Below are 21,444 nucleotides of genomic sequence, written 5' to 3'. Positions count from 1 at the left end.
CAAGGCTGAACTAGATGCTCTTTGTTTCAGCCCCCACCTCTCCTGTGTTTCCTTCTGTGAAAATGCTCCCAGCTCCCCTACCTCACAATCCCTACCTCTTCCACACAACGGTGAGCTCTCTGAGGGCAGAGACCATTTGATTCAGCTAGCTTAGCTCCAGACACATAGTAGGTGGTCAAGAATTCATTTATTCAATAGCCATTAACTGAGCACCCAACAGGTGTCAGGCCAGAGGTATACAATGGGCACAACAGAGACATGGTGCCTGTTTTCCTGGGTCTCCCCATTATGGGAGGACAGAAGACACATGGACACAATGCTATGCATGCTTGGATTCAGAAAACAAGACCCCCCAAGTGCACAAAATAAGGATGGGTGTAGGGAGTGTCCAGGAAGGCTTCAGAGAGCAAGAGGTGTCCAAAGTGAGACGGAATAAGTGAATGAGGATGTAAATGCAATTACTAAACCGAATCTAAGGTCTGAGCTGAACCAAATGAGGGCTGAACCCCCAAAATAACAACCTGGGAGCCTCAATCCCTCCATCAAAGAGAAGACTGGTTCCCAAGTCCACAGCGGGACTGAGACAGGTGGTAAAACTTTGGGGATGGCCACACTGTGGGGCAGGGTGCCAGGCTTATCCTTACACTGGGTTATATTCCTGTCTGTCAATAACTGGCTGTGTGACCTTGGGCCAGTCACTAGCTCTCTCTGGGCTTCGGGTTTCTTATCTATACAATAAGAATATAGTGGATTCTTATCACAATCCTAATTGAGAACCTGACCCCCTACTAGGGGGGATGGGGGAGGGTGGGGATTAACCATGTAGTAATGACTGGTTGCTTAGGACACAGAAAGAAACTGAGCAGGGTAACTAAGCAGGATTTGGACCCTTGCCTGGTGATGGTGCCGGCTGGCCTAGCCTGGCTGGGGCAGAGGATTCACACTGGGGAATTAGCTGCAGCACGGTGCTGTGCAAAGGACACTACCCTCTCATCAGAGGCTCCTGTCCCCGGGAACCCCTGTGCTGGCCTCCACAGCACCGCCTCTGCAGCCGCCCCCACGCCCCCCGGCATTGAATGTCCCCACTGACTATGAGTTTCTCCAGTCAGAGGCAATAGCTTTGTCACAGGGCATCTTGGGAACTTACACCTCACAGTAAAAGTGGTTAAGTGGGTTACATACCTGAGTTGGAGCTCAGCTACTTTCTAGCTGTGCGAACTTAGGCAAGACACTTAACCTTCTCTGAATCTCCGTCTCCTCGTCTGGAAAACAGCAATAATAGTACATACTTTTTTTTTAAGTTTATTTATTTATTTTGAGAGAAAGAGAGGGGCAGAAAGGGAGGGAGAGAGAGAGAGAGAGGGAGACTCCCAAGCAGCTTCTGCACTGTCAGCCCAGAGCCCAGGGCAGGGCTCAAACCCACAAACCATGAGACCATGACCTGAACCAAAATCAAGAGTTGGAAGCTTCAACAGACTGAGCCACCCAGGCGCCCCAATAATAGTATCTACTTAACAGGGTTGTCACAAGAACCCAGATAATAATGCATGCAAAATGCCCAGAACGATGCCTGGCATATCAAAAACACTCAATAAATGTTGGCTATTATATGACTAGGCACTCAATACGGGTTTGTAGAACTAAGCTCTTGAACTTCCCCATCTGGCTCTTGTCTGTCTTATCCAACCGATGTATTCCAGTACCTAACACAATGCTTCACATATAATTAGAGCTCAATAGAAAAAAGTTGAAGTATTTAATAAAATGAATTAACTAATAAAATGAATGAGTCAAATGACCTCAGTTTTTGCAGCTGTAAACGGAGAGGGCTAATGTAGGAAATCTCTGAGCCCCTCGCCAGCTGAGCCAGACTAGGATTCTAGGGGAATCCCAGGAACTCCCCCCAAATGGGGGCACTTCCCCCTTAGTGAAGTCCCACGTTGGCCTGTCCATCTTCTCTTCTCCGCAGGCATCCTGAAACACGGGGACATGCTGATAGGGCAGATGTCATCAGGTCCACCATGGTGGCAGAGGTGAAGCCAGGTGCCTGGTTCAGCCTAGCTCCCTCGGGGACATCCACGCAGGGCACAGGGACCTGACATAGAGCCCCACTGACTCTTTGGCTGTCTGGCAGGAAGGTGGGGCTGCTCCAGGCAGCGCCCAGGAGCTGGGGATCTAGGACATCCCCAACCATTGCCAGCCCTCTGGCTAGAAAGACACCTGACCCTGAACAAACTGGTAACAGCAGAAAGGAGACGCCACCACCTGAATGAATAAGGCGTCCATTTGGGGAAGAAGAGTACATACATGCCGGTCCTTCCTCCAGTCCGGGCTCCTACCCAGGTTCCAGGTGGGATCCATGAGGAAGCCCACAGGTGAGGTAGGGGCAGCCTGTGGGTGTGGCAGGAAAGGACCGCAGGAAGGTGTGAGCCCCTTTCCCAGTAAATGACATACAGGATTGGGATTGTTACGGCAGCTGGCTGTGTCTACCTCTTGCCCGCTGCTCTCTCCCTGAGCTCTAGAACAGTAACAGGCCCACGGGGCTCTGGGCTCTGGAGTTGGAACAACTTGGGCATTTTATTCTCCAGGTGGGCTGCCAGCAGCCCTCCACTCCCTGGGGTGAGGAGAACGAACTGCCACTTGGAGCAACAGAGGATAATCAGATATGCTGACCAGGCAGAAGACTCTTCGGTGGGGGGGGGGGGGGGGGCCGCGCACCAGAAGAACCTGGGACTAAAATTACATAGCAGGCTGCCCCCCTTTCCTGACCCTGGGCCTCAGTCTCCTCTGTAAGAGGAACCAAAATGTATGTTGCCTTATAACTTATCACAGTGGCCATCAGTGATTGGCTGAAAGTCTGTCTTCCCCTCTAGAGTGGAAGTTCCATGAGGATGGGCTAGGTCTACCTTGCTCTCTGTTGTGAGCAGGGCCTGCGGGGCTGGAGTCACTCACCGAAGCGTTGTAGAAGGAGGAGGGAGGGGAGGCTACTTTCCCTTCACCTAAGAGCCGGGGGAGGGGAGGGTGGATGCGGTGCAGAGAAGAACCAGAAGTCTCCTGGGCTCCGGGAGAGTGGCTGGAAATGCTGGCCCACGTCAGCGGCAGACATCTGGGAGGATGGCTTGCCCCACATCACTGGGGGCAGTGGGTCCTCAGCTCAGAAAAGCAAACTTGTGTCTCTCCTCTGGACTTACTCTTTACAGGCCCTGTGCCCCCTTCCATTTGGGGAGGGAGAAAGGAAGGTGGCTTCTTTTCCCCCTTTCTTCCATACAGGGAGCTCCTCGCTAGCCTCTCAGTGGGATGGCTAATAAGCCTTTGGGTGACATTAATTGCCGTGAAGCATTAGGGGCCTAATGAGAATCATCTTCCTTGATGACTCCAGCACCATCCATCCATCCCCAGGGCCTCCAAGTGCCTGGCCAGCCCTCGGTAGCTGCGCCTCGGAGCTCCAGACAGATGTGGGCATGGGGGAGGGGCGAGAGCGGCTCTCGGCAGGCCCCGGTTCTAAGCTGAGACAGCAACAGCAGGCTGCCAGGGAGGAGGGAGGCTTCCAGGAACCGTCCAAGCCCGTTTTCCAAAAAGAAAATGCCAGTTTCCTGGATAACAGGGTTAAGAAGTCTAGGGCAGAGTCAGGCACATGGGGGACATAGATTGAGCACCCCAGCTCGCCTTGTTCTGACCTACCTCACCCCACACTCTCTGGACGCATGCACAAGTGTGGCGGAGTGGCCCTCAAGATCCATAGTCACCCCCCCCCCCCATAAGAGGTATGTCCATAGGCTTCAAGACCCCGTCCCTCCCGAGTTGAGTGGGATTGAGACCCGGCCCCTGGGGGCTGGGGCCCCACACCCAAGGATGCTATAAAATCATTGCCATTGATCGAACGCCTGGCTGACGGTTGACGGTTGACTTGTCGGGTCTGATCTGGGTTGCGCTCTAATGGAACCGGCCTGACGGTGGGAAAGAACGCCACCCCCGTCGCCCCTCCCCCTCGTCAGCAGGTGCTCTGGTGAGTGTGCCAGAGGGGCAGATCCCCACCACTACCCGCACGTCCCTTTAAAGGCTTGCAAAACAACCTGTAGAAAGGCACGTCCCCCTCCTCTCCCCCCCCCCCCCAGCATCGGACGGGTTTTTCCCCAGCTGCGCCCCAGATCCATCCCAAACGAAGCTGAGCCGACGAGTTCCCGCGCGGCGGAGGGGCAGGGCGCGGCAGCTCGGTCGATTCCCACCCAGTGCCCCCCGAGAGCCCCGCACAGACTCAGGGGGTGGGGGTAGAGTGCCCCCTACCCGCGCCTCTGGCAGAGCGGCTGGAAAGCACCTCCGGCGCCCGGCGAGGAGCGTGCTTCCTTTGAAAAGGGACATCGGTGGTTGCGGTGGCGTCTACCCGGGGGAAATGCAGCCACCGCAGCCGGCCGGCCCCGCTCGGGCCCCAGCGCTAGCCTACAATGGGGAGGAAAAAATAAAACATAAAAGAGAGGCGAGCGGAATCGCGAGGTCGGCCGCGGCCCGAGTCTCATTAAGGAGCCGCGCGCGCCCCCAGGCTGGGAATGCGGAATGGACACGTGGACCGGGGTGGGGGGAGCAGGGTGGGAGGGGGGGGTGTCTCCGAGGCGCGCGAGTCGTGGGCCGCGCGCTCCGGGCCCACGTGACCACGGGGAATCTGGGAGGGGAGGGGAAGGGAGCGAGCGCGCCAGGCTCGGCGCCCGCTACTGCCGGGGTGGGCGCTGAATCCCGGACGGGGGAGGAGGGCGGGCGGGCGCGAGTGTGTGTGTCTCTCTCGAGTCATTTACGGCGGAGCAGCCGGCGCGAGCGCCGAGGAGGCAGCGGCGGCGGCGGCGGCGGCTTCGTGCAACTGTGGCTCCCCCCACCTCCTCTCGCTTTTTGCTCCTTGATTCTTCTCCCCCCACACACGTCCATGGGGAGCCGGCCCCCCTGCCGGCACCTCCTCTCGGCTCGGCCCCGTAGGCTCCAGCTGCCGCCTCCCTGGCCGCGGGCTGCGCGGGCGCCCGGTGCCTCGGCCCCTGGCGTGGCGCCCGGGTCTCGCCGCCCGCAGCCTGGGCTGGCGCGGCGCTCCGCTCGCCCAAACTGACTCCGAGAGAGGCAGCCGATGCCCGGCTGCACCGAGACAGCGCGCGAGCCGGTATCCGGGGGCAGGGCGGGGGCGGCGGGGAGAAGGAGACATCGGAGACTCTGAACCCCCGAAAAGTTCAAGGTTTGTGCAGGTCCCCCCGGGGAAGGCGACGAGCGAGGGGGAGCGGCGTGCCCCTCTGCTGAGACAGCGAGACCTGGGAGGAGAGGGGAGCGGCTCGGGGCCGCGGCGGGCTGGCCGAGCCCTTCTCCATCCTAGTACGGCTTACCGGCCGGGAGGCTGGAGTCGGCACCCCTGGCAGGGAGGGCGCGGGTCGAGCGCATTAGCCGGCTGTCCCGCTCCCCCGCTTCTCCGAGCCCCATCTCCATGGGGCAGCGCGTTCCGGCCACACCACCCTCGCCCCAGCCGCGGAGCCGCTGCCCGGGCAGGCGGCGCTGAGCCAGCCTGCGTGGAGCCCGGGCCCTGGTCGAGACTGGAGAGAGCGCGCTGGAGCCGAGCAGCGAGCTCTGCGAGGGGACGAGCTGCTGGCCGCCTGCCTCGGGCATTTTGTCCCGGCGTCGCCCAGGGTGGTGGCGACCCGCGTCGCCGGTCTCAGCACCGCACGGAAACTTTTCCTGCTCCAGATGGATTAAAGTTGCCTGGATTTGCTCTTTCTTTGCGAAAGAAATCATTCATTTGCACCTAACCTGGAATTTCTATGCTGGGGCTGCTGCAGGGCGCTTGGAGGAAGGAAGCCGCGCTATCTATGTGGGGTTACTACCGAAACCGAAGAAACTGGGGCTTGCGTCGGAAATCTGCACCCTCGAGCGAGTTCGGGTTCGAGCTGGGCCTCGGGGCTGGGGGATCCAGCACTTGGCTCTAGGCAGTCCCCGAGACGCCGGTGGCCACTGGGCCCCGGGACCGCACGTGCGGCTCCCCCCTCGCCGCACAGATCCTGCAGGGGGCACCAGCCGGGGGAGGTGGAGGCTCCTCCCGCCCGGAGCTGCGCCCCTACCAGCTCCGAGGGTGTAGCCGGCGGCGCCTGGGACGCCCCCTCCCCTCAAAGTGTCCCCGAATTGCACTCCCTGGCCCCCCAGAGCTTCGGCAGAGACATTCGGGCGCCACGGCCACCCTGAGTTGGATGTGACCAAGCCCAGCCTGGGGCCAAGTCGTCGAGGACTGTTGCCCCCTCGGCCCCTTCCCGCTCCCGCCTCGGCCATGGCCCCAAGGATGTCGGGCCGCGGCGGCGCCGCCCTGCTCTGCCTCTCGGCGCTGCTCGCCCACGGTAAGTGTCGCGGCGCGGATTGGGAAGTGAAGATGCGGCGGGCGCCGCTGGAGGGGGCACAGGGGAGACTGGAGAAAGGCGAGCCCCCACCCTCCGGACTCGCAGCCGCGGTTCCCAGCCTGGCATCTCGGGCTGCTGCTCGAGTTACGTTCAGTCCCCTAGCCCTTTGGCGGGAGCGGCGGCTGCGAGCCCCGCCCTGGGGACCGAGCCCGGCTCCCGAAAAGGGCGGTGGGGGGAGGGGGGGGTAGGCACTCCAATCCTTTCCTGGTTAGAAAGAAGGGTCCAAACCCTAGAGTCTGGGGGCGTGTCCGCCCACGGAGATCTATGGGGATCCAAGGGATCCGCTAGATCGCATCCGGGCCGCCCCTCCTTCCACTTTCACCCCCGCAACCTGCGGGGCTGGGGGCCGTTTGGGTCCGCGGGGATCCTGTCTTCTCCGCCGCGGGCGCGCAGGCCGGTGCGGGGCCGCGCAGCCGGCCGCCTGGCTTCCTGCGGCGGTCCTCGGGAAGGGAAGTGGACTGACCGGGGCCCCGGGAGCCGTGGCGGCTCGCCGCTCGCCGCCCGCCGTCCTGTGAGCTGCATCTAAATGGCCGGCTTAGCCGAGCCTGGAGGGCGGGGGTCTGGGCCACGGGCGCGGGCCGGGGCGGCGAGCGGCGCGCGGAGGGGACGGGCTCCGCGCTCTCGCGTTCTGCAATCTGTTGCGTCTGCTCCCTAGGCTCGCCCCGGGCTCCGCGGTAAAGGGGGTGGGAGAGGGAGGGGCCGGGGTTGGCGCGCTTTGGCAGTGGGACAGCAGGGATACGGGTAGGGGACAGAGGGTCGCTGAACAGCCCCCCCCCCACCTCCCCAGAGTGGGAACTCCGAGCCGACGGGAGAAGGCTGCAGCGGGCCTTCCGCAAGCTGGAGGCGCTCCAGGAGGCGAGGGGCGCTGACCGAGCGGGGAGAGGGAGAGAGCTGGGGCGGAGGAGGAGAATGGAGAAGAGAGGCCCCCTGCCCCCTCCCAACACGAAACCAGCAGACCTGGGACACATTTCCCCCACCGGGGGTGGGGGTGGGGAGGGCTTTGTCGCCCCACGCTGAGGGGTGAGCATGGACAGGCTGGAGGCGGCTTGGATGGAGAGGGCAGGGGGCTCTCCGGGTTGATGGAAGACCCTCGAAGTGTCGGGTTCAGCGTTTGCCCACATCTGCCCAGTCCTGAGGGGCCGGCCCAAGCCCCTCTTGAGCTTGCCCCACCCCCCCAACCAGCTGCCTCTCTCACCCTGACCAAGGCGCTTCCTCAAGGTTGAAAGAAGGAAAGGAATGGGTTCCGGGAATCCGGGGGCCTGGGGTTAGGAGTGGGTGGGGAATAAGGCCAACCTCCCTCTAGGGTAGATTGGCTCTTCTCTGCCCGGGGGGGTTGACTCTGGGTGGGAGCCGGTTTGAGTTCAGTTCACCAGACACAGCCAACCTCAGTTCTTTATCAGAAAAATGGGCAGGGCAGCGGGAGGGGGGTAGGGGCAGGGAGAATGCAGCTGGGAACCAGAAATCTCCGCTCCGTGTGCAAGACTGAGGGTGGGGAGGGGGTGGGGAGGTGGGCTGTGCCCGTCTGGGCACTCCCTGGAGGTGCAGGGGCTGTGCCTGTGACCCGGCCCTGCTGAGCAGGAAGTGTGTGCGCCTAGCAGGAGGAAACTGAGCTGGGGCCTGGGTCTAGGCGTGGTTCTGCCCCGCTCCTGCGGTCTTGTGTCTTATTGTCGGGTCTCCTTTCTAGAACCCAGCCATGGCCCCACCTGGGGGCAGCTCAGCCGCTCTTATTAGGTTCCCACTGCCCAGCTTCCTGACCCCTCAGCCTGGTATTAAAGATCCTTTCTCCTCCCTCACCTGTTAGAATCCTGCCTGCTTCCAGAGACCCAGCCCCAGTGGGGCCTTGGCATCCTGGCCCTGCTTCTCCTGAGGGGTAGCAGTCTGCTTCGTTTCCTCCTGAGATGTCCCTGTCTTTTCTGCACCCCGTTAGTCCTGGAGTGGCGGAGGCAGAACGGGGGGGGGGCTTATTCTCCTCTGTCCCTCCACACAGCCAGTGCTAGTGTGCACAAGACTGGCTGACCAGCAATCAGAAAGAAGCTATTTGCAGAGGTGGGGTGGGATTCCCCCACTGAGCGGGTGGTTTCCCTTCCTGGTTACCTGGCTCCCTTTCTGAGCCCCTTCCCGGAGTTCCCATGCCATGCCTCAATCTCCCCATCCTCGGGGAAGGGTGCCAAGAGATGCTCAAAGCTTGGGGATCTCCCCACTCCAGAGCTGGATGAGGCCAGAATCGCAGAAGTTCCTCCCCCCCTTGAGAAACAACCCGGCTTCCCTGGACTTTCCTCCTTCGGGGCTGTGTGACACCCACCCACCCGGACCATCCCTCTGTCAAGAAAAGCGGTCGTGGATTTAGTGTCACTTCAAGCTAACTGTTGGTTGGGATTTCTGGGCTCTCCAAAGATGCTGAGATAGGGGAGGGACTTGCAGGCTTCGGTGCCCGGCAGGCTACTGAGGCCACAGGCTTCTGACCACACAGCCAGACTGGGAGCCAGATAGCCTAGGTTTCTGTCTGACTCTGGCGCCATCCGGCAGGGTGACCTTGGGCTGTCTCCCTCGTGCTCCCCATCTCGCACAAGCAGTCCCTCGCGGCCCTGCCCCCCTCACAGTCTGCCAGAGCCGCTGGGCAGATACCACGTGTGGACAGAACCCCACTACGTTTTTTAGGGCCCAGCTCAGCCTGTGGGGCAGCAGCCCTTAGCCTCAAGGCTTCTGCCAGAGACTATCAGAGAAGGCCGCTTTCCTGCATCTGGTCTTTGGGGAGGCTTTCTGCTCCATTTTTAGTTTGAATGGGAGTTTAGGGGGGCAGGGTGCCAGTTAAATGTGTTGTAGAGCTGATAATGTCAGCCTCCTACTCAGTAACCTGCACTGGCTCCCCGCTGCCTGTAGGATCAAGGATACACTCTTTGCCCCCCACCCCCACCCCACTCCCAGGATCAGAGGCCCTACACGATCTTGTCTGGGTCTGCGTCTTCTCCTCGGTGGCACTTCCTGCCTCTCTGCTTTTGCCCCCACCAGCCCCTCCCTCTGGAATACCAGCCTCCAGAAATCCTTACCTCGCCATCAGAACCCAAGTCAAACCTCATCTCGTCCAGGGAGTCTGCCTCTGTTACCCCTGGGCTTCCCACCAGCAGCCCCCACCCTGTGACAGAAACGATGGCTTTTTCTAGTGCAGCCTTGGCTCTTTGTGTGGCCTTTCCAGCACTCCTCGTGCGCCTGAGTGTGGGTGTGTGAAGGGTGTGCGTGAGCCTGTTTGTGCGTCTGCACCCCTCCTGGTCCCCACGTCCTTGCATTTAGCACAGAGGCTATGTGTTCTTCATTTTTTGCCCCACTCTCCAGTGCTTGACACATGGTAGGTGCTCAGAAGAAAGGGATGGGGTGGGAAGACAGCCCCGTCTTGAGGGGCCCTCCCAGTCACAATTGAAAAGGGAGCTCTGGGGGCGCCGGGGTGGCTCAGTCGGTTAAGCATCCGACTCCGGTTCAGGCCGTGATCTCACGGTTCGTGAGTTCGAGCCCCACGTCGGGCTCATCCCTAACAGTATAGAGCCTGCTTGGGATTCTCTCTCTCTCCCTCTCTCTCTCTCTCTGCTCCTCCCCAACTTTTGCTTTCTCTCTCTCTCAAAATAAATAAGTAAAGCTAAGAAAGAAAGAAAGAAAGAAAGAAAGAAAGAAAGAAAGAGAAAAGAAAAGGGAGCTTTGGCGGTGGGAGGCGGAGGGGGGGCATGCAGAAGCCGGGACAAGGAGGAGGTAGGCAGAGACACCAGGAAGAGAGCAAAGGAATGGGGCAGGGCTGTGCCCACACCCTCTTGAGGGGCACATATAGGGTACACATCTCTGGAGTGACATGTTATAACAGCACTCCATAGGATACGAACGTAGAGTCCCACGGCAATCTGACTGCACAACCTCAGATGCGTGCGTCCTCACCTTTTGGTCCCCAGCCTGGCAACCTCGAGCCTCCCTGGTAGGTTGGGGCCACGCTCTCCCCACCCCACCGATGACCCTTTGGAGATGCACGAGGGACACCGCAGAAGAGGGTCAACACTGACCCCTGGAGTGAGGAATGGTGTTCCCCCTACCCCCCAACACACACTCCCGTCTTGGTCCTGGCCACATGGAGCCCTACACCACAACACAGCCTTGTTATGTTTAAGACCAGTAGGTGGGGATGTGTTATAAACTTGGTGGCAGAAAATGAGCTTTATTAGAATCCTGAGGATAACTCAGTGCTTGGCTGTAGGAGGCAAGGCCACGTTGGAACATGAGGGGAGGGCCTGGGGCCCTCGCTGGGGCAGCCTGGCTGGAACTGACGGACCCCAGGCCTGAGATTGGCAGTGAGTGCTCAATGAGGCCGCAGAAACTGAGACCCTTAGAGGCACTAACTCCAGCCCCTGCCACCCACCTAGGGCAGGGGGGCCGGTGGGGACGAGGGGAGGGCTCGCCTTGCTGCCCTACACATGGTGATGTCCATCCCCAAACCTGTGACTGAAAAGGACCACACGGCCACCGCTGCAGCCCTCACGCAGATGAGGAAACGGACACTCAGAGAGGGACGGGGATTGGCCAAGGTCACCCTGCCAGTTTGTTCTGGAATCAGAACTAGCACCAGAGCCCAAAGGGAGTTCCTGGAGTGGCGGTCTGCTCCAGGCCACTTGGCAGGGATCCCACCGTCTCTGTTGCCACCCCCCCAACCCCATCTCCCGGCTTTGTCCAAAGACGCACTTCTGGCCTCAAGCCAGCCTCGAGTCCCAGCCAGTAGAGACAGCCAATCACCAGTGGCATTCACAGACCTCGCCGGGCACAACAGGGAACGTGGAGGGGTTCCGGACATGATCTTCAGCTCTCTTTCACGCGTCCAGTTGAAGAGATGAGAAAAAGGCCCAAATTCTGAAATTCAAGGTAGTTTGAAATCAGAGTTCCCTAGGAGAAAGGAGGCGGGGGTTCAGATCCTGAATTTGTCATCCGCTTGCTGTGCAACCGCAGTGAAGCCATCTCCCTCTCTGAGTTTTTTCCTTCTCTGTCAATGAAGGGACGGTGTCCCCCACGCCCCCATCCACGTCTCTTGTTGTGATGGACAAGCCTGCTGTTTCGTCCCTTGACGTGTCTCTGCTCCGTGCGGTGCCTCCCTGCACAGATGCCCACATTAGATGCGAACAAGGGGATCGGCTTCCCTCTCTCCGTTCCCTCCCCAGAGTTCTCCTTACTTCTTCCTTGGCGGTACTCAACACAGAATTTTAATAAGAGATCAATGAGCCAGGTGTGGTGGGTTTTTTTTTTTTTAATCTTTTTTTTCAACGTTTTTATTTATTTATGGGACAGACAGAGACAGAGCATGAACGGGGGAGGGGCAGAGAGAGAGGGAGACACAGAATCGGAAACAGGCTCCAGGCTCTGAGCCATCAGCCCAGAACCTGACGCGGGGCTCGAACTCACGGACCGTGAGATCGTGACCTGGCTGAAGTCGGACGCTTAACCGACTGCGCCACCCAGGTGCCCCTGGGTTTTTTTTTTTTTTTTAAGAAAATGAATTTTTTTCTATTTTCCTACTCTTTTTACATGGAAAGGGGGCCTCCTTACCATCAATTCAGTCAGCTCTGCTGTCCTCCAGCTGTCCCCAAGGATGGGACACTGGTCTCTGGGAGGCCAGTGCAATAACAGGGCACAAGCCTCTCTGGGGACACAGGCAGAGAGGCCAGAAGTCCCCTTCTTCTTTCTTCTGTCCTGTTTGCCCCTTTCAGTCCCGCCGCCCCCCCCCCCCCCCCCCCCCCCCATGCACACACCTCCACCCCAGGCTCTGGAGACAACCCAGCAGGATGTATGGGACGTTGGAAGCAATTACCTGGATTACTCAATGGTTGTTGCAGGAGAGAATGAATGCAAGAATGAATAATTCGGTGCCGGAAAAAGGTGGAAAAGGTAATTGAAGGAAATCCCTTTTGGCCTAAATTTTCTGCCTTTGGAAAGTTTTGCTTTTTTTTTCTTTTAATGTTGCATTTATTTTTGAGAGAGAGAGTGCAAGCCGGGGAGGGGCAGAGAGAGAGAGGGAGGCACAGGCTCCAGGCTCCGGGCTGTCGGCACAGAGCCGGACGACGTGGGGCTTGAACTCCGAGTGGCAAGATCATGACCTGAGCTGAAGTCAGACGCCCAAACCGACTGAGGCCCCCAGGCCCCCCTGGAAAGTTCTGCTTTTTATCAAACTTGAATCCTTCCTGCACTCTCTTGCTACATTCTCGCCCACACCTTCTTGGCCTGTGAGGATAGGCAACCCGTTACTCTCTTCTCTTGAGTGACTTTTCCTGTTCTGCCCACACGGGAGGCAGGGGGCAGGGCACATGCTTACTGGCGGAGTTTAGCAGCCTGTCTCCATTTCCTAGGCCCCTACCTCAGGGCCCTCAGAGCTGGGGGGTGATATGCCCAGGGTCAGCTGGGTAAACAGGACAACACTCAAAATAGTTGAGCTTTTCACAGGCATCTTTCTCCAAGAAGCCAGGTCTGAATGGCATCAGACCCTAGAGAGCAGTCCCCTGGCAGCCGGGACACCCTTAACCCGGAACCCTTGCCCAGGCACCCAGTCCCAGAGGTGGCCAATCCTTAAACAGAATGAGTCACAGTCGCACTGAGTGACAACCTCCCTGCTTTTCTGAGGGACAAAAGGAGAAGAGGGAAGATGGTTTCTACCCCCCGGGAGTGCCCAGTAGGACAAGGGGCGTCACGGTCTCGTGCCAGAGAAGCCCCAGTCCGAAGAAGGAGGCACAGCCCAAGCCCTCAGAGATGGCCTTTGTCCCCTTGCACGGTGAGGGTCTGACGGAGAGAGACAAGATGACCACCTTCGCCCAGAAGCGCGGGGCCCCACCTTGCAGACCTCCTCCTCCACTCCCCGCCGCCCCCAGGGCTGTTGGAGAGCATGGCTCTGGGCCAGAAGCGAGTGTGTTTGGGGTGGATTGATACAGACGATGCAGCAGACTTGTCACGGCAGGAGAACGGTGTCACGGGGAGCTCGCGGCCCAGGCTCACGCTCGCATGTGCACCCACATGGTCATGGGCACACCCAGACATGCTTGAGAGATCAGGCAGTCCTTTGGGGTTCAGATCGACAAGCTCATCTGAGTTCCACGGCAGCGGCGGGGCGAAGGCAGTGCTTGCGATCCCCATTTTACAGATGGCAAAACTGAGCCTCCACAGAATCCTCACCACACCAGCTCTACTTTCTAACCCTGAACAGGGAAGTCTTCTTTGCCGTACCTGTCTGTCTCTCACAGGGAATAAGCACGGACATGGACAGACAGACACGTGGGCTCCCTCATCTCGAGCTCCTCTCCCCTTACTCTCTAGACCTCTTTCAGTCCCTTGAATGAATGTTCTTTTCCGTGCCAGAGCCTCTGGACATGCTGTTCCCTCTGACCAGAACACCCTTCCATAGCCATCTCCTGCTCAGCCTTCAGGCCAGAGTCTAACCACACTTCCTCTTGGAAGCCCACCCTGATTCTCAGGTGGGCAAAGACCCACTGCCTTCTTCAGCTCCTTGCCGATTTGCCGTGCGTGTAACTGTGCTGTGTGACCTCCCGGCTGGCCGTAACATGAGTGGACCTGGAAAGTGGGTGGCCTCTCCCCGGCCACTGTATTCCTGTGGTCTGCTGGGAGGTCTGGGACAAAATAGGTGTTTGGTGATTTGTCAGATGAGTCCATGCACATACTTGTGTACATACACATCTTCCCCGTCACTCCGTGAGTGTTCAGTCGGGGCTTCCTGTGGGCCAGGCGCCGTTCAAGGTACTTGTCTTAATTTAACAAAAATCCCTGCACTCATGGGGGCTGTGTTCTTGTGGAAGGTGGTGAGGCACGCAGACAGCAAGTAATAGACATACTGTATTAAATATGTGAATTATATGTTAGAAGGCAAAAAGGGCTATAAGGAAAATAAAAAAGGTAGGGTATGGGGAATTGGGAGTCTGTGTGTGTGTGTGTGTGTGTGTGTGTGTGTGTGTGTGTGTGTGTGTTTTGGGAGGGGTTGTGCAGTATAAAATGAATGCTCACTTGATAAAGTGTCATTAAGCACACTTGAAGGAGGTAGGAAGCAAACGAAGCGAGTAGGGGAATATTACAGAGGGCAGGCCCTAGGGCAGGAGTGGGCTTGACCATTCAGATTCAACAAGGAGGCGAGACTGGGCTGGACAACAATGCAGGATGAGGACAGCTGTGGCAGACAGGTGGCTCTTGTAGGAACATTGACTTGTAGGCTCAGGGAAATGGGGAGCCATAGCAGGGTTTGGAGCAGGGGTGACCTGGGCTGCAGGCTTGCAGAGCCCCAGAACCTGTGGGGTCAGTGCCGCAAGGAGGGACCTCTGTCTGCTCCCTTTGGCCCATTGACCCTCACAGTCCCGGCTGTGGCTGCCTTTCTGGCTGCCCCACAGCCACCCCATCGGGGGCAGGCCCAGGGTGCGGAGGGGGCAGGCTGCAGCAGAGACGATCCAAGCACTGGCAAAGCTGATTTCCAGACCCGCCCGGCCGAGGAGCCGTGGGGCTGTCCGGCGCTCCTCTGATGGGCTCGGACCTCTGGAACTGCAGCCCTGGATGCTTCCACGGCCTCTTCTTGCCAGGCCCCCACCATCGCCTCCGTGATGGATGCCAGATGCCAGTATCTTCATCTCAGCTGGGGCCTTTGGGATGCTAAGTTAGCTGCAGTGTATGTCACAGATTCTGATTTTGTTTTAACTAATTATCATCCCTTACCACAAAAAAAAAAAAAAAAAAAACAAAAAAAAAAAACAACAAAAAAACCCCACTCCAGCGGTCAGGCGGATTATAGGCACTTGCTTGGACAGCGATCTTCTAGACCACTCTGATTTGGGAAGGAAGACAGCCAGGATGTGTCCCGGCTCTGTGTTCCAGGAAAGCAAAACCCAATTTCCCTGGATCCCTGAACACCCTGCAGTGACTCCAGATTACCTGTTGCTTTGACCTCTCTCTCTCTCTGTCCCTGTTTTATGTCCGCAAGAGCTGGGTTGGTGGCCCCTCCTTCCACCACCAGCCCCCTGCCACCCGCATGACCTCCGCAGCCCACACCCCTTAGGCAGGGAGGCAACCTGCCCCCCGGGGTGGGTGTGGGGGGACCGCACTCTCCCGGGCCCTACCCCTCCTGGGGAGAGAGAAGTGGTAGGAGGCCTTTGTCCAATAGGAAAGAACTCTTGGATTCAAAATAGGAAAAATTACCATTTTCTCAGCTGCCAACACAGCAGAGAAATGATCTCAATTTTCTGTGGCTGTTCTCGGCAGGAGGAACACTGCCAGCCGCCTGCCCCATGCATGAGAGGTCTGAAATGCTGGAGGAAGGGAGGCAGGAGCCGGGGGAGGTAGTGGAGTGAGATGCGGCAGGGGGACTGGCATAGGGCAGAGGCCTGCAGCCCTCCTCCAGCGCGGCCCCCACTGACCACAAGCCTGTGTCAGAGGAGCTGTTGAATTATCTAACTGCCTCGCTCATCACTTCTGTTAACTGAGTACCTACCATATGCCACTCCCTGTGCTGGGCCCCAGGAATTGTCCCCGGGGAGCCAGGAGTAGACTTTGGTCCATTTTGTTTCAGCCCTGATGCCCACAGCTCTCCTCCCCTACCCTCACTTCTTCCCTGTGCTTGACTCTAAAACCAACCTGCCCGGCGTCGTCACTTCCTGTGTGACTTCAGGCAAAGCCACTGAACCACTTCGTGCCTCGGTTTCCTCATCTGCAAATGATTATAAAAGTACCCAACTTGTAGGGTTGTTATGGTTCGATAAATGAGTCATTGTTTCATGTCAGATGTTAAGAATAGTGACTTGGGGGCTCATGGGTGGCTCAGTCGGTTCAGCGTCTGACTTCAGCTCAGGTCATGATCTCACGGTTCATGAGTTCGAGCCCCAAGTCGGGTTCTGTGCTGACAGCTCAGAGCCTGGAGCCTGCTTCGGATTCTGTATCTCCCTCTCTGTCTCTCTTTCTGCCTCTCTCTCTCTCTCTCTCTCTCTCTCTCTCTCTCTCAAAAATAAATAAACATAAAAAAACTAGTGCCTTTGGGGCACCTGGGTAGCTCAGTCAATTAAGCATCCGACTCTTGATTTTGGCTCAGGTCATGATCTCATGGTTCGTGAGATTGAGGCCTGCTTTGGGCTCTGCGCTGACAGCACGAAGCCTGTTTGGGGTTCTCTCCCTCCCTCTCTCCCTCTCCCCTAGCCTGCTCGCACACAAAGGCTCTCTCTCTCAAAATAAATAAACATTTAAAAAAAAAATAGTCCCGCCCATACCAAGTGCCAAAACTGAAGGTTGTCAATGTCATTGTTGTTACTATACTATCACATGCCCAGCACCTTGTTAAATGTAAAAATGAAGAAAATACGGTGCCTGTCCCAAAGGGGGCTCTAACGGGGTGCCCTGAGCAAATGAACCATGTCTGCACAGACTGTGATAAAATGCAGTCGTAGGTTGTCGGGAGGGATAAAGTCGTAGGTTGTGGGGGGAGAACTCTCATAACTATTCAAGAGGTCAGGGGAGGCTTCACGGAGGAAGTGCCGCCCCTGAAGACCAATCAGTCAGCATCTACTGTGTGTCTAATACCCTAGGGAAGACAGAAACGCAGGGCAAAAATGGTTGCTGGCCTACAATTCAGTCCAGCGAGGGAGAGCCAAGCTGCCTGGGAAGGAGTAGCAGGATAGGCAGACTAAATGCAGGGTATATGGTTGGGAATTCTTTACCTGGATGATCTTTCGAGATCTCTCAGAGCTTTGACTCCATGTTCCATTGAGTGCTGGGGAGCTACTGAGTGCTCTGGAGTGAGGGAGTGACATGATCAAAGCAGGGTTCTCAGCAATGAGTTGGTTGGGGGCAGTCTGCAGATTGGAGCAGCGCTGAAGAACGCTGTTGGGTGAGGGCTCTTGGGAAGGATGGTAAGTGACCCTAGCTGTCCTAAGAGGTACCACCATATGGCAAGGAGCCCAGCCTTAGAACCAGAGAGACAGATCTGAGTGCTGGCTCTGCCATTCTTCCATGGCCTGACTTCTTTCTACTCCTTGGTTTCCACCTGTGAGACCTGATGGCAAATGTGAGGTACAGAGCCTGCAGCGTAAGGCTCAGTGTTTGGAACTATCTTGATTATTTTAGCAGCTAAAGCCCATGGAGGAAAGGGCACTTTGGCCCACAGCCATTTATGACCCCTGGGAGTTGGGGGTGAGTTGGGGGGGGTAGTCAAGAGTCCTGGAGAAAGTGGCTGGGTAGGAGGAGAGAGGCAAGATCGCCCTCAGTATTTTCAGCAAAAGCCCAGCCTCCCCCCTGTTTCCCACCTCCACTAGCAGCCAGGGCCAAGGGGACAGATCCCAGGGGTCCCTGCCAGCTTTGGGTTCCAGGGAACTCTCAGACGAAGCCCTGTCAGGTCAGAGAATGGGGGTGGGTTTTCAAGTCGTGCAAATGTAGGTTGGCATCTCAGCCCTTGCCTCGGTGCAGCCGGGTGACCCAGAAGCCTCGGCTTCCCCCTCTGCAGAATGGGAATAATAGCATCATCTCTCTTGAGCTGGGCTGCTGCAAGGGTGTAAGGGTGGATGTGCCCGGAACAGGAGCCGTGAGCCTGCCGGAGGGCTCAGCCCAGTAAATGTGGTAGGTTCTGTTTGTTTCTTCCCTCTCTTGCCTGGAGCCAGGCCTCGCTGCTGGGAAGCATGGTTAAGACAGTGCCAACGACTTCCCGGAGATCTGTTTTCTGGTGGTTGGGTTTTTTCATTTCGTTTTGTTTGGGGTCTTATTTTTCTTACCCTTATGCCTCCTAGCAACATGCTGCCTGTTTGAAACACAGCAGTGGCCAGCAGCCGGCCCCTCGCCCTCCCTCCATTCCTCTTCCTTTCCCTTCCCAGGAAAGCCACCACCCGCGTCGGCCCCCATTCCCAGTGCCTCTCCAGCCTGGGGCCAGGGGAGGTGTTCCTGGGTCCCGCAGCCGGCCCCGTGGCACTGCCTGGGTCTCACTGGGCCGGTGAGGCCGTGGCTTCCTGATATTTGCATTGCATTCTCGGCAGGTCTGCTCGGTGGCCAGAAATGGGGTCGGGGGTTATAGACACGGAGCCAGGGAGGTTCCCAAAACATGTGCTCTGATGCGTCCTGCAGCCCAAAGCACACGGAGACCCTGGTCCCAGAGCTGCCTCCTCCCCGTCCTCCGGCTCAGATTGCCCGTCTGCAAACAAAGAAAAGCAAACCCGTCCTGTAGGGGCGTTGAGGGCAGGGTAACCGAGGTTATGCACCCTGCCGGCACAGTCAGAACTCAGTACAGGTCACGGTAACCATTTCTTATTCATCGTGAGCCCCTAGGAGTCCCCTCAGGGCCCCAGTCTTGCCAGCCTCCCACCAAATCTTCCTCTGCCTCTGGGCTGTCACAGCCAACCACTGGCCTCAGACACAGCCTTCTTCCCACTGGAGTTCATTCTCCTTGTCTCTGAAATCGGGGCTGCTATACTGGGTCCCTGAAATCAGGGCTGCTATATTGGATCATTGTTGCCCAATGGAAATATACCACATGTGGAAGGTACGTTTTCCTAGTAATCATGCAAGAAAACAGTGAAAAGAAACAGGAGAAATGATTTTGAACATACTCTAACCGATATATTCAAAAGGTTGTCATTTCAACATGTAATCAGCACGAAAGTTGGTGAGGAATTATTTTACATTGTTGGTTTTTTGTTTTTTTTTTTTTAATTTTATGTTAAATCTTCAAAAGCCCTGTGTCTAACTCTTACACATCGCGATCCCAGCCAGCCGCGTTTCAGTGGCTCAGTAGCGAAGTCTAGAGAGTAGCCACCACCCTGGACGGTGCAGGGATAGATGCTCCCCAAGGACCTTACCAAGTTCTCCCCTGGGAGGTTCCTTGGGGAGCCCTGGAGTCAGCCCCCTGGGACTGATGAGCTGGGCCACTGTCCTTTCCGCAGTCCTTGGAGATTCCCTGCCCACGTGGAGTCGACTCAGTTCCGCCCCAGCCCTGGGGTGATTCGTGGGGGACCTGGAGACCCATCCATGCAGGGCCCGGCAGCTCCCGGCCGCTTCCCCTTCCCGTTCTACCGGGAGATCCTGTAAACCACATGTCACACCAAGTCCCTCTCCGGCTCAGAGCCCTCCACCTCACTGAGAGTGAAGGCCAAAGTCCTTACTGTGGCTGACAAGGCTGGCACGATCTGTCACTTTTCCCGACAATACCTCTCTGACCCGATCTTCCTTCTCAGCCACTTGGCCCCCACCACACTGTCCTCTGCTGTCCTCATACACGCCAGGCACAGAGCCTCAGGGACTTGGCCCTTGCTGTCCCCCATCTGGCCTTTTCCCCCCAGATAAGGATGACTCATGCCCCCACGCCCTTCAGGCCTCCACTCAAGTGCATGCTGCGGGAGTGCCCCTCCCTGGCCATCCCCTATCCAAACTGGCCCTGCCCACACCTCCCTCTGCCCCCCACTGTTTCCCTTCACCGACAGGTCGACAGGTCGGGTAGTTACGTGTCTGCTTGTTCATAGACTGACACGCCCTTGGAATGGAAGCTCCTGAGAACAGGAGCCACATCTCTTTTGTTCCCTGCTATATTCCCAGCACCTGGCTCGGGGCCGGCACAGGAGAGACGCTCAGTACAAATCTGTGGAAGGAAAGAATGAAAAGCTTGCTTCTTTCTCTCCTCTCACCTTTCTCCCCAGGGAGCCACTGGGGAGAGAGATCTAGGAGTTAAATGGGTGACAGAGACCAGAGGGAAGTAAGTTCTTCCTCCTCCTTCCTTCCTCCCTTCCTTCCTTCCTTCCTTCCTCCTTCCTCCTCCCTTCCTTCCTTCCTTCCCACACTCATCTGCCACATCCTAACTTGGTGGCCTTACGAAAATGACTTCACTGCACTGTGGCTCAGTTTCCACATCTATAAAATGGGAGAATAAAGGCACTGGTCCCATAGGGTTGTTGGGGTGAATAAACACCTTAATGCCAGTAATGTGCTCAGAGCAGTGCCTGGCTCATAGTAAGTGCTCAGTAAACGGTAGCTCCAGTTTTACTCTGCACACATTTTTGAGCACCTACTCCACGCCTACTGTGACAAGCAGTGGTCATGTGCAGGGAAGACGTGTTCACCAGCTGATGTGGGACAAGGGCGGAAACCTCCAGTGCAGTAGAATCGGTGCCAGGGTAGCAGAGGTGCCGGTGACTTTGGAGAGGGGCAGGGTGTGGCTTCCCGTCGTTTTGCAACAACCACTCTCAAAGGCTATGCAAACTGGTGACTTGAGCTCCGGTAACAACAACTGGGGTGGCCATTCTGTGCAGAGTCTTGCCCGCCCAGTGACTGCGGCATGCTCGAGAGAGTACAGCAGAGCGGTTCGAGAACCCCGCTATGAACAACACCCACCTCTTAGATCATGGGGTCCGATGGGCTGTGTATGTTAAGGAGCCAGCACTGCCTGGATGCAGAGTGTAGACCAGAGAGACTAGACCTATTATTACCCTGGCTATTGATGTACTGGCCAGAGGGAAGGCAGACAGTGTGAATCTCCCTGCACACAGCGCCCTGCCTGCAGCTGGCACTCTGTCAGTGCGTGTTGAATACACGGAAAGCAGGTGTCCTCTGATGTCCTACCTGCACCGTAGCACAGAAGGGCCGCTCGGTGGGGTGAGATACTTAAGGTCAGAGAAGCTTGGGTCAGGGAAACTAGATGGGGGCTACGTGCCCCTCTCATGCCTCCCATCCATATTTGAAAGATAGGGACACTAAGGTCCAGAAAGGGACAGATCTTGGCCCAGCTCACACAGCGGTCTGTGATGGCAAAGCCACACCTAAGACCCAGGTCCCTGATGCCCAGCCCAGTGGGCTTGCCAGGGTGCCTTCGGAGGTTTTGCATGAGGGCGTTGGAGGCGAGGGCGTGGCCAGCAATCACTGGAGGAAGCCGGTTGGTCAGTCGCAGATCAGGGTAACCCCGCCATCTCCGGCTTCCCCCACGGCTGTATCTGGGGGGTAGGTCTCAGCGGGCATGGTGTTTACACCGAGTAACCAGATTCCATCTCCAATAATCACATCACAAACAGCA

The 21,444-nt window shown here is 57.4% G+C and overlaps 1 protein-coding gene across 1 annotated transcript in view; it reads left to right on the top strand.

The window, feature by feature from the left end:
* The first annotated feature begins 4,752 nt into the window (after positions 1–4,752).
* Positions 4,753–21,444, top strand: part of TMEM132E (transmembrane protein 132E) — a 55,555-nt gene continuing 38,863 nt past the window's right edge. The window contains exon 1 of the mRNA XM_040455222.1: positions 4,753–6,350. Within this exon, the coding sequence (XP_040311156.1) occupies positions 6,284–6,350 (67 nt within the window). The 5' untranslated portion in view covers positions 4,753–6,283. The remainder of the gene's footprint in view (positions 6,351–21,444) is intronic.

This window comes from Herpailurus yagouaroundi, unplaced genomic scaffold, assembly GCF_014898765.1.
Source record: "Herpailurus yagouaroundi ecotype Mexico unplaced genomic scaffold, PumYag 215, whole genome shotgun sequence".
Classification (NCBI taxonomy): domain Eukaryota; kingdom Metazoa; phylum Chordata; class Mammalia; order Carnivora; family Felidae; genus Herpailurus; species Herpailurus yagouaroundi.
The sequence above is the reverse complement of the archived record's forward strand: the minus strand, read 5'-3'. Positions and strand labels throughout refer to the sequence as shown.